Source organism: Microcaecilia unicolor, chromosome 6 (assembly GCF_901765095.1).
Source record: "Microcaecilia unicolor chromosome 6, aMicUni1.1, whole genome shotgun sequence".
In the NCBI taxonomy this organism is placed as follows: domain Eukaryota; kingdom Metazoa; phylum Chordata; class Amphibia; order Gymnophiona; family Siphonopidae; genus Microcaecilia; species Microcaecilia unicolor.
This window is the reverse complement of record NC_044036.1, coordinates 3,921,711-3,935,144: the sequence shown is the minus strand read 5'-3', so window position 1 is coordinate 3,935,144 and position 13,434 is coordinate 3,921,711. Positions and strand designations below refer to the sequence as shown.

At 42.7% G+C, this 13,434-nt stretch overlaps 1 protein-coding gene across 6 annotated transcripts in view; it reads left to right on the top strand.

The window, feature by feature from the left end:
* The window catches only part of SZT2 (SZT2 subunit of KICSTOR complex), a 484,798-nt gene that overhangs the window by 84,835 nt on the left and 386,529 nt on the right, over positions 1 to 13,434 (top strand). For all 6 annotated transcript variants that reach the window (XM_030207429.1, XM_030207428.1, XM_030207430.1 and 3 more), the window contains exons 10-13: positions 1,197 to 1,326; positions 4,386 to 4,528; positions 5,234 to 5,386; positions 6,025 to 6,139. In XM_030207429.1, the coding sequence (XP_030063289.1) occupies positions 1,197 to 1,326; positions 4,386 to 4,528; positions 5,234 to 5,386; positions 6,025 to 6,139 (541 nt within the window). The remainder of the gene's footprint in view (positions 1 to 1,196; positions 1,327 to 4,385; positions 4,529 to 5,233; positions 5,387 to 6,024; positions 6,140 to 13,434) is intronic.

Below are 13,434 nucleotides of genomic sequence, written 5' to 3'. Positions count from 1 at the left end.
TTTTCCTTTACCTCCCCAGGTACACTACTTAGGTAGTAAAAAGTGTTTAGTTAGCTTTAATACTGAGTCTTAGTTATTTTACCTGTTTCTGCTTGCTGTTTACCACTTTTACTATTCACTGTTCTACTTTTTATGATAATAACCCTATTAGTTTGTTAGCTCTTTTGTCCTGGACTTACTAAGAATCCTGGCAGTTTGTGTTCTGGGTCTGTGAGTGTTTTCTAGGAAATGTAAGGCCCCAGGATTGCGGCTCCCATTGTCCCGAGAAACCATTGGGGAAATAACTTGCAAGTGGGAGACTGCCCAGAGGCAAGCTGGACCCAGTAGGCAGGTGGAGGTTATGTCAGTGTAGGTGTAGGCGGGCCTTGGCAGTGCTGGGTAGGACCCTCCAGGTAGCCACAGGGTTAACCCCAGGTGGGTGCTAGGGGTACCGTTTGGGTGTTACATGACAGGGGACTTTGTAGGACAGTGGAAGGCAGCTCATGTCAGAAAATCCTTCTGGTTATCTTTCAGACTGACTGAGTATTTGGGTAACTTTATAAGCCTTTTATGTACTTCCTGCTTATGCATAAAAATAAGTTCTTTAAGATTACTGGAGTCATAGACAGGCAGTGTTATGCACTGCCAACACATGGCTTGTACTTTTAATGAAGTACATGCACAGGTAAACTGGGGTGCATGAAGGCTGTCATTCCGCCAATCAGAGAAGACCTCTGTTTTTGTGGGATAACACTTCTTGCTGGGAAGCATTTAAAGAATAAATTTCACTTATTAGAATTTGCTGACACAGACTGCTGAAAGACAGCCATGTCGTGTCTCTTGTGATTTCACATCTTCTCCTGGCTGGTTCCTCTCTTTGTCCTTCCTAGGTGTCCTGTTAAAGCATTAGCCTCTGGGTAACTGTGTGCAGTACAGTGTGTCCATCTGAATAAGGCACTGTTTGATGGTAATAGTACTGTGTACACTGTTGCTGTCTTCTGTAATGTTAAACAATTTATTTTTTTTCTTCTGAAGTGGTTTTGTAATTGTGGCTTTGGAACAGACTGAAGTTTATTTTGAAAGGATTTTTAGATAAACTAAGCTAAAGTTTGTGGTTTTGACTGGATTCCTTATGGGTTTCTCTGTTTGGGCTTTGGGAGGGTCTGACTATAATCATTGCTCTGCTATTAAACTAGACTTCTTTGGCTTTATTGTAGCATTAATCAGACAGACCAGATGCTTGTTCACCTGCAATCATTTGACACTGTACCTGAGCACTTCACCATCCCAGAGAGCACTAAGAATGGAGTGCCACTCTTTTATATCCCTCCAGGATCCACTGCTCCGGTAAGCTTCATTCCTTAGCAGCAGCAGATGAATCCAGACTTGTGGGTTATTACCATCTACCAGCAGGTGGAGATAGACAGCACTGAACTGAACTCTGTGATATAGGACGGTATGTTCCTTGGCCAGTCAGTATTTTCTATCTCCAGCAGGTGGATGGACATTTTCTCACAAGCTTCTGATTTGCTGCTGCTTAGCTCTCTTTTTGGTTGTCCCGATTCAATTGAGCTTGGGGCTGTAGGCTGAGTCGGTGCCTATTTTTGGGTTACTCCTGGTGGTGTGAGATCTCTACCCTCTCACTGACCCCCTTCTGCTGCTTCCTCCCCTTCTCTTTCCTCACAGAACTTGAAAAAAAAATTAAAGTCAGGGAAAATCTAGGGGAAAACAGCAGTTAAACTGCTTTTGTGGCTGAAATCAGTTGGGGAGGCTTTCCTGTTCTGTTCCCAGCATGGTTTCTGCATAGAAACGGCAGGCTTCAGTTCACTTGTTCTGGGTGAATAGAGCTTTAAATTTATTCTTTTTTTTATCATACTAAACCTATCCAGATGAATGGGTTATTTCCATTTATCAGTGGAAGGAGACAGAAAATGTGGGATACAAATGTAATAAATAAATAACGTTTCTAGAAATGGCTGCTCAAGGAGCAGCTGGTCCAGAAAATGATCAAAAGAAAACAACTTTAGATCTAGTCCATACTGGTAAACAGGATCTGGTACAAGAAGTAATGGTGGTAAGGCAGCTAGACAACAAATTGGCCATACTAAAAACAAGATGTTAAAATAGCTAACAGCTGTAACACTTAATTTTAAAAAGGGAGACTATGGGGTCCTTTTAGTAAAGGACGGTAGGGTTACCGCACGCCAAAACAGCACCTCCACGGGGCACACTGAGGTGTCCTGTGGTATTGCTGTGATCAGTGCATGCCAATCCCTGCGGTAGAAAATAGAAGTTATATTCTAGTCTGGGGGGGGCGGGGAGTAGGCGCAGTGACAGGCCATCTGAGGCAGAGGCTTCAAGCGGCACCCTTCTGAGGCGGCATCTTCCCCATTCCGTTCCTTCCCCAACCCCCTACCTCAAACGTACCTTTTTTTTAAAAAGGCGATTCCCATAGGCTGCCCTGCTGCCGGTCCTGGCCCCTTCTCTCTACTATTGCCTGCCTTTGAGGAAACAGGAAGTTACTTCAGAGAGTAGTAGTAGATGGTCCACTGTAGAGAGAAGGGACTGGGACCGGCAGCAGGGCAGCCTCTGGGAATTGCTACTGCCGCTGTCGCCACCACCTTAACAAACAAAAAAAAGGTAAGTTCGAGGAAGGGGGTTGGGGAAAGATGGAAGAGGGGAGGTGTTAGATCTTGGTGGGGGGTGGCAGAGGAGGAGCTGGGGTGGCAGCTCATTCCTCGTCTCAGGCAGCGGATTGTCTTGGGCTGCCCCTGAGTAGGCGTGCTCTGTGGTAATCGGGTAGCATGGGCACATTACTGTGCGCTACGTGAGTAGTGCAGGAACCCTTACCACCTCCTAAATAGGTGGCAGTAATGGCCATATGCTAATGAGGAAATTAGCATGTGGCCATTTTATAAAAGCAAATACAGCCATTTTTCAGCCACACAAGAAACCACATGCTAATCGCAGTACTGACCACTTTCTAGCACTGCTTAGTAAAAAGACTCCTGTGTTTAAATGAGGAAATTAGAAAAATACTAAAAGGAGCAATTGCCAGGGTCTAGAGTTTGCATGGGATATGGATATTATTTAAAAGATAATTTTGGAAGACCAGATAAAATATATTCCATGCATTAAGAATGGTCAACAGTAATCATCATGGTTTATGTTCAAACATTTTTATTGAAAAATCAGAAATAAGACTACAATCCAAAAAAAAGAACTGAATAGCCAATAGCAGCAGTCATGGGGTAATGAACACAAAAAGAACACCTCCCTAGTTTCCCCAAACCCTTCCCCACCACCACCATTGACACAAAATCATCCCCCCCCCCCCCCGTAGTTCTAGAGGATATGGACTCTTATAACCCTCCAGGGTAGCTGAAAAAGACAAAAAAAAAAAAAACTCTTCCCACCCCCAGCTAGACTATTCTTGAAAGAACCAAACCAGGGGACATGAGAAACATGCCCATTTATAAATATCAATCATAATACATTCAAGAAAAGACTCTTACCTTGAATAGACAAAGAGATCAAGTAAGGATACCAGAGATTCAAGAAACAGGATATTTGTTTATAAGAACCCCTTGCCTCCCAAGCTTCCCAAGCAAGCAACTGACGCAATTGATTACGCCAATGTCAAAAAGCAGGCGGATGAGATAAAGTGCAGTACCTCAAAATACACTTTCTCCCAAACAGGCACATTTTGCAAAACAATAAGGTACAATCCTTAGAGGGACCTCGAAAAGAACCAGGGTAATCCATCAATAACAGCTGGAGTATCCTAAATCCTGCATCACAAAAGCAGAGCCATGTAATCAGTAATCTGTTTCCAAAAACGCTTAACCACCAAGCAGTCCCAAAAGGAATGATAAAAAGTATTATCCATCACCTGACATTTAGGACAAAGAGACGATGGTAGTCCACCTGCCCTAAACAGTTGAACCTGAGTTTAATACACTCTAAGAAGGACTCGAATGAAGCATTCTCTATAGCTTGCATTACTAGTTAGCCCTGGTATACTTTTGATAGAAGAAAGTAAGTCCCAGGAATCCAAATTCACCCCTACATCCTGTTCCCATCTGTGTTTGATAAGCTCCAAACCCCTAGGTCTTTCAAGTTTCCATAAAGCCTTGTGGATCCCAGTGATAGAAGTTGTACAGTCCGATATGTCATCAGAAAACTTCCGAAGGCTAGCTCCAATATGAAGACACATCCGTGAGGGAGAGAGGAAGAGAGAGATCAGATCTGCACAGGTCAGGGTGGGCAGAGAGGGAGATGGAAAGAGGTCAGGGAGGGGGGGTGGCAGGAGAAAAGAAGGGCAGAGATACTGGTCTCCAGTGGTAGTGAATAGAAGTGATCATCTGCTACACTTGGTGTTATGAAATCCTGCTTTTTCTTCTCAGGTTTTGTCTCTGCAGCACAGTGCTTCAGATTCCACTCATTCCCAATTTGCCTCCTATTGGAAACCAGTCCTGTCGATGGACGCCAACTTCTGGCAGAGGTGGCTGCACATGCATCGCATTGTCCTTCTCCTGGAACATGACACGTATGTGCCTAGTCTGAATGGGGCTAGAGGGTGAGGGAGGGTCAGATGTGGGTTGGAACACTAACCAGATGTGGCATAATGTGTAGAAGGGAAAGACTCAAGGCAGTAGGTGATTGTGTTGGGCTTATCTACAGTGAAGCAAGAGGTTGGGTTGAATGGAGTGGAAGGAGACATTTCCAGAGGTGGGAAATGGTGGCTGTCCTGCTAGTGAAATGGAAGGGAGAAAGCCACAAGTGGAAGATGGTTGACAGTCTAGTGATGGGGAGGTATAGGAGGGAACCAAGTGGATAACATTGATGAGAAGAAGTGTTGAGCAGTAAGAACATATTTAGTAATGCACAAACCCTTCTTGGTGACTCCTCATAACACACTGAACAGAGCTGATCTGCTCTGCAGTTTAAGGAATTTCAGTGTATCCCTCTGACTTTTCAGCATATTGGTAAATTACAAGATCCTTCCCTCAATATAAGGGTAGCAGTTTAGGCTGATTCCTCTGTACATGGGTCGTCTGTTTGATGATAGCTGTATGTGAGAAGATGGCTCCTCGTGAAACTGCTTGGTTTTGTGATCAGACCTCTGTGAATATCTTAGGAAATGAATGACATGTCATGGTTCTGTCTGTGTGCTACTGTGAATGTGTATTCCAGAAATGCTGAAAAACTCCTGCCCTGCTGGTTGCTGATAACTACTTGTTTCAACCCTCAGGCCGGTCCCAAAACACTTGCACACTCCAGGAAATAATGGACGGTACAGCACCATTCAGTGTCGCATCTCACACTCTGCCCTCACCTCTCTCCTTAGAGACTGGAGCAGCTTTGTGCTGGTGGAAGGATATTCCTATGTCAAACTGATGTACAGGTAACACTGTGTGTCCCTTCAAGGAGAGCTCTGCTGCAGCTCTGGCTTCAACAAGCTCCCAGGCTCTGTAAAGATCAACACAAGGAAGAATCTCAGCTGATCTGAGTTTGTGCTGCCTTTCTGACAAATACATATACATAAAGTTGTCGGTTTTCAAAAGCAGCTTGATCTATTCCATATAAGTTATGTTCCATGTATGTTATCATGTATGTATGCACCATACGCAATAACCTTTGCAATTCTACTACCCGAAATGGCATCCACCATTACGGCAAATGTAAGCCACATTGAGCCTGCAAATTGGTGGGAAAATGTGCGATACAAATGCTACAAATAAATAAATAAATGGCCCAGCAATGGAGGTGGTTGAAACCAGCAGTCTAAGGGATTTTGTGCTTGCTTTTGATGAATAGAGAGGGCAGTGGCTGGAAAGGGGGTGAGAAGTCAGATAAAAGACACGGGTGAGGGTGAATTGCTGTTAGTTTGTATGTGAGAATTTAAATGCACATCTACCCAAAATGAGCAGTTCTGAGTTGGGCAGACTGGAGCCATTTTGGTCTTCTGCCATTAATTATTGTATTAACTGTGAATTCCATTAGAGTTACTACCATTGAGATAATGCCTCTGCTTCTTTACAGTTCCTCTGATATCTCTCCGTCTTCGTTCTATGTTGTTCGTATCATCTCCAAAGCTCCCTGCATGGTTCTTCGTTTGGGATTCCCCATTGGAACCCCTGCACAGAATAGAAACCAGGTAAGGAGGTAACTTTAGCCTTTTGGGAAGTGCTTAATCTTTACGCTTACATCTCGGCGCAGTTCAGCATGAGAATGAATTACTTCCAGGGTTTCACTTTGCCAGGATTATTAATCAGTGTGAAGTGTGCGGAGCTACCTATATCATACCCATGGCTATTGGAGGAGGTAGTAGTGTTCCAAAAATGTTACTGGACTAATGGCTCCTACAAAGAAAAGAATTTACTTAAAATAATTTCAGTTCTGTTTTTTCTGGGACAGTTTCTTCAAATGGATTAATTTTGTATAGTCAGTTCCTAAAGTGTATATAAACTCCAAATACCAAATCACTGATCCAACTAAATTAATATCAAAACAGATGAAAAGAATTCAGAAACTCAGACCACTTGTCCCTACTTTAGACACAGGACACAAAGCTGAGCAATTTCCCCATCAGGCAGAAAAACCTCTCTTTCAATATTCCATACTTTCATTGTCCATTTTTAAATGTTCAAAAAAACATATTTTTCACAGTAAAGAAAAATATGGGTTTTGAACATTTAAAAAATTGCAGGAATGAACCTTACTCTGAAGCCAAGGTGAGTATGATCTCAGTCTCTCAAATTTACTGATTTTATTTTTATTATGACATTTGTATCCCACATTAGCCTGAGTAGAACTCAAGTTCAATGTGGCTTATATAACAATTACAAAAGCATGAACATGTTCAAAATATATTAACAGAAAGTAAAATACATCTTATAATGTTAGACCAGTAAAACGTAAGTTAGAAACAGATGTAATTACTTGCGCTCTGGTTTACTGAGCTGCACTTTGAATGGGCCATGTTGGCACTAGCGCATGGACAGCCGCTAGCGCTGCTTTGTAAACAGACCCTTTAGTGATTTAAGCTAGATAATTGAAATACGGCTGAAAAAGGTAAAGGGCTAAGATTAGCTGGGATAGACAGGAGTAGTGGGAGGTGGGATGAGGTAAAAATTGATGCCATGTTTATTTGAGAAGAGCTCTTATTTCTTTAAAGGCTAGACTGAAGAAGTTTTTATTTATTGCATTTGTATCCCACATTATCCCAACTTTTTTGCGGGCTCAATGTGGCTTACAATTCATCGTGGATATGGGAAATAGAAGGGAACATACAATTATTATTAACAGAGTTGATATGGGAAATAGAAGGGAACATACAATTATTATTAACAGAGTTTTGGGTTAAATGATAGTATTAAAGCAAAAGATAGTAAGAAACATTTCTGGATAAGTCAAAGATTATACAGTTACATGTGTTGATCTTTGTTGTATATCTTGTCGAAGAGATAGGTTTTCAATAGTTTGCGGAAATTTGTCAGTTCGTAGACAGTTCTCAAGTTGCGTGGCAACGCGTTCCAATGCTGCGTGCTTATATAGGAAAAGGTAGATGCGTGCATTGATTTGTATTTCAGGCCTTTGCAATTTGATGGATGAAGATTGAGGAAAGTGCGAGAAGATTTTTTTTGTGTTCCTGGGTGGAAGTTCTATTAGGTCTGACATGTAGGCTGGGGCATCACCATGGATGATTTTATGGACTAAAGTACAGAGTTTAAACGTGATGCGTTCTTTGAGTGGGAGCCTGTGTAGTTTTTCTCGTAGGGGTTTTGCACTTTCGTATTTTGATTTGCCAAATATTAGTCTGGCTGCCGTGATTTGAGCTGTCTGGAGTTTTTTGAGTATTTGCTCTTTTTAGTTTCCACATTGAATGGAACATCTTTTTAGTTATGTTTTTCGCATGATTCTCAAGCGTTAGGTGTCGGTCAATGGTAACACCAAGAATTTTTAGGTTATCTGAAACTGGTAGACTTAGTTTGGGTGTGTTGATGGTGGTAAATTTATTCTTATTGTATTGCGAGGTGAGTATTAGGCATTGGGTTTTTTCTGCATTTAGTTTCAGCTGGAATGCATCTGCCCAGGAATTCATGATGTGTAGGCTTTGGTTGATTTCATTAGAGATTTCCCTTAGGTCTTGTTTGAATGATACGAATATTTTCTAAATATTCGTATCATTTATACTATCAGACCCTATTCAAGCTGGGTAACTAACAGATTCCATCACAATCTATCTACCTTTGCATTTATTCAAGGTGTCTATCAGGGCACAAACTCTACATTCTCCACAAATCGCTTTAACAGAAAAGATTCAGAGTTGAATCATAATAAAATTTAAATCCAAATTCCTCTATCAAACATCTCCTATCTACCAATACCTGTAGGTTATATTAATGCACGTTCTGTTGTTAATAAAATGGAAATCATTAGAGACTGGATAAGTAAATCTGAGCTAGGCAAAGTCCTTATTTCAGAAATGTAGTTGCATTTAGTACATAAGTACATAAGTAATGCCACACTGGGAAAAGACCAAGGGTCCATCGAGCCCAGCATCCTGTCCACAACAGCGGCCAATCCAGGCCAAGGGCACCTGGCAAGCTTCCCAAACGTACAAACATTCTATACATGTTATTTCTGGAATTGTGGATTTTTCCCAAGTCCATTTAGTAGTGGTTTATGGACTTGTCCTTTAGGAAACCGTCTAACCCCTTTTTAAACTCTGCCAAGCTAACCGCCTTCACCACGTTCGCCTAAAATCATTGATATCTGTCTGCTTGGATATTCCATTCTCCACCATCAAAGCTTAAAGAAAAGAGGGGATGGCCTAGCTATCATTTATAAGTCATTTTTTGAGATAAAAATAATTTCATAGTTCCAGTCTCCTCGATTGGATATTGTTGCTTGTTCGGTAAAACACTATTCCTTATCTAACTTCCATGTAAGATGGCCGCTACCTAAAGGTCACGGGAGCAGCTAGCGCCGGTGACCCTGGATGGTAGCCAGTGGGAAACGAGCCACACGACTCATGGGAGACTACAGAGATCAAGGCAGAGTGAAGGACCGAGAACGCTATCAAGCCGAGTCTGTCCGCATGCATCTCTCGCCGAGAACCGCCGAGGTGTGACCGCAGCCTCCTCTCTGACTTGGCAGCACAACGTAGCCCTGCCGGTCCTCGGCACCAGTCCCTACCCCCGAAATCGCCGGCTGGACAGTGGCGCCCCGACCTCCGCTGCACACCGAGGGGAGCGCTGGCCAGCCAAACACCCACCAAGGGCAGCAGGGTGAGGAAGAGAACAATGAGCACCCACTGGGGAGAGCGGGACGGTGCGTTGCAGGAGACAAGGAGCACAGAGCAAAAGGCTCTACCTATTCAACAAAAACAGTGTTAGACAGCACTTGCTACAGACGGACCGAAAATAAAGAACGACAATGTGGATGCAGCAGCTTACAGGTTTGCTTGCTGTGCTTTGAGTGAATGCCAATGATGGCTGCGCGGGGGAGTGGAAACAGAGACTAATCAAATATCTTCCTTACCTACAGTGGACTAGATAGGCTCACTTCCACTCCAGTCTTTTACACCGCCTTGGTTTAACCTCTTGAAGACTCGCCAAAGCAAGAGGAGAATAGAGAATTGCAGCGCTGGGTTGTGGGTGGTGATCGCTGCAGTGTAGTGTAAGCAGCAGTGGCCGCCAAAACAAAGACGTGGTCCAATCTCACGGTCGCACTTAGATCCGGGGGATCCGGCAGATCTGACTTTTACATCGTCCCGGAGCACAGAGGGAGCACCCACCGGTCGAATCGTGAGGGACATACGATGTTGAGACAGGCCCACATGGCACCACACCGCATGAGCTGACCATCGCTGCGAAAGCAGCTCGCCCCGAGTGGGACCCAGCTGAGCCACCTACCAAATATACCCACCGAAATACTAACCACAGGAGGCTGATCTGTGAAGATCCCAGCCCAAATGACCACCACCTGCTAGACAGTCAGCTTGCAACTCTACCCCAACCGGCAGCACTGCCCCCTTGCTAACGGAACCTCTCTGCCCCAACCATCAGAACAGTGTCCAGAGCAACAGAGCTCCGCGCCCAGGACACCACCCCCAAGCAGCTGACTGAGAACAACCTACCTATCACCTACCGATCCCCAAATTGACGCCAAAATGAATACAATCAAAACGCTCCTAACAGTCTACTCCCTTTCACTGATCCACCTAACACTATCCATCCCACTTACAGAATATAATATCATACCCATCCTACAAAATCACCAAAAGCTGATCAAACACTTCACACTTCACCAAACTGACACCCATCAAATCAAAGGAAGACTATATAAATACGGACAACACCAACAAAACGGAAGGAAAGATCACAACAAACACACACCACCCAAGGAACGGCAACTAACAAAAATCCACATATCAAACCTAGCAACCCCATACCAAAATATCCAAGTGGGCTACATTAATGCTAGGTCCGTAGTTAACAAAACAACGACAATATCAGACTGGATCAGCTCAGAAAATCTCAATCTTATCTTCATCAACGAAACATGGATCCATAATTATTGAACTATGCCCTCCAGGTTACAAAATCACTCACTGGACCAGAACGGAAAAGAGAGGAGGAGGTATAGCTATAATCTATCGAACCCAATTCACCACAGAAACCATGGCCGAATCCATAACGCCCCAACTAGAAATTGCATCATTCAGAATCCTTAACAAATCCCTCACCGATCATCTGAACTGCGTCCTGTTTTACAGACCGCCCGGCAACTGGAACGAAAGCCAACCTGTTTTCACTGATCTAATTTCAAACACTTGTGTAAACAACTCCAATATATTAATAATAGGTGACATAAACCTTCACCTAGAAGACCCCAACTCCACCAATGCACATGAATGCAAAGAATTCCTACAGTCATGGGATCTCAAATGGCCTCACATGCAAGCTACCCACATCAAGGGACACACACAGACATCAAATGGGCAGAAACACCTTGGACCTACCACTATAAATTGAACCTATTCCAAAACTGGCGGAAAAAGGGACTAAACCAGCACACACAACTTACACCACAAGAGGGCAAATAGATTCACAACTATTCTGGCAACTGATATATGACAACGAATGGAAAACACGAACGGACTGCATACACTACCTCAATCAGTGGGAGGATAGATGCAGAAGCGTACTAAACGAAATAGCACCACTAAAGACAAGAATATCAAGAAGACAAAACTCGATACCATGGTTCAGTGACGAATTAAAAAAACTCAAAACACAATCCAGGAAACTTGAACGAGCATGGAGAAAGACAAAAAATGAACACACACTCAATGCATGGAAACAAACACATAGAAAATACAAATATGCTATAAGACAAATCAAAAGGTCCTATTACAAAACTAAAATAGGACCGGATTACAAAGATCTGAAGAAACTATTCCAACTCGTAAATAAGCTACTAGACACCACTCTTATCACCACGACCAACACAGACATCCCATCCGCAGACAAACTCGCTAATTACTTTCAATAAAAAAATAATAAAACTACGCAGCACACTTCCTCAGCACAACACTAACATCGAAAACTTCTTCAACGACCTGGACCTAATCCCTGGTGGATGTCCAGCTGACCGTATCTGGACAACATTTACTCTCCTCACTGCTGAATCAGTTAAAAAAGCAACTCATAGGTTTGCCAACACCCACTGCAAACTGGATATATGTCTGTCATCTACTCAAATCCGCCCCCGACTGCTTCATGGCAGACCTCACATCCCACCTAAACTTCATGCTACAACAAGGTCTCTTCCCCGAGGAATGTGGTAACATCCTACTCACCCCAATACCTAAAGAAGCCAAGAAAAACACTAACGACCTAACCAATTACCACCCAGTTGCGTCTATCCCACTAGTAGTCAAACTGATGAAGAGCTTGGTGACCAAACAGCTTACAGAATACATGGACAAGTTCTCAATATTACACGACTCACAGTCAGGATTTCGCCCCCACCATAATACTGAAACTGTCCTAGTCACTCTCCTGTCTAAATTCAAGCAAGAAATAGCCACTGGTAAAAGTATACGTGTCCTCCAATTCGACATGTCGAGCACATTCGACATGGTCAACCACAATATACTACTAAGACTCCTTGACCACTTCGGGATTGATGGAAATGTACTTAACTGGATAAAGGGTTTTCTAACCACTAGAAATTACCGAGTAAAATCAAAGTCACCTGTAGAGTACCTCAAGGATCACCATTATCACCAATACTCTTCAACATGATGATGATCCCAAAGTCCCTATCCAACCGAGGTCTCAACCCGTTTGTAGATGACTTCACAATCTATATTCCCTTCAGTCATGACTTAACGGAAATAACCAATGAAATCAATGACGGCCTGAACATCATGGACTCCTGGGCAAACTTATTCCAATTGAAACTGAACACTGAAAAAACACACTGCCTCATCCTCTCATCTCAACATAACAAGTACAAACCCACATCCATAAATACCCCAGAATATACCCTCCCTACCTCAGACAGCCTAAAATTACTTGGCGTCATAATCGACCGTAACTTTACCCTTGAGAGCCAAGTAAACTCCGTAATAAAGAAAATGTTTTACTCAATGTGGAAACTCAAACGAATAAAACTTTTCTTCCCAAGGGAAATTTTTCAAAACCTAATGCAATCAATGGTCCTAAGCCATACAGACTACTGCAACGGAATCTACGCGGTATGTAAAAAAGAACAGCTCGCAAAATAACTCCAGACCGCCCAAAACACAGCTGCCAGGCTGATATTTGGTAAAACACGCTTTGAAAGCGCTAAACCCATTCGAGAAAGCTGCACTGGCTCCCAATCAAAGAATGGATCATCTTCAAAATTTGCACCTTGGTCCACAAAATTATCTATGGCGTAGTCCCAGGATACAGATAGACCTCATAGATCTACCTACCAGAAACAGATTTGGATCATTTATTTATTTTATTGCATTTGTATCCCACATTTTCCCACCTATTTGCGGGCTCATTGTGGCTTACAATTCATTGTAGTAATGGAAGTACAATCTGTTACAACATAATTATGGTTACATTGTGAGGAGTTAATTTAAAACAAGGTCCAAATATCATTGAGGATAATAAGACAATGGAAAAGAACAACTAAACAATAGAAGAGCAACGGATACTGATAGGGCAACAGAGCAATAGCAAGAGATCGTTCGGGTGTACTATTTTCTGTTGTTACCTGTAAGTTGGGTTTAAATGTGTTGAATTTTCGGGGGATAAGCGTACAGAAAAAAATGTATTGATGCATTGCTAACAGCGTGTGTGGACTTCATGTTTTTTGATCTTTTCGATATATTTTTTCAAAAAGATGGGTCTTTAGTAATTTGCGGAAGTCGGTTAGTTTGTA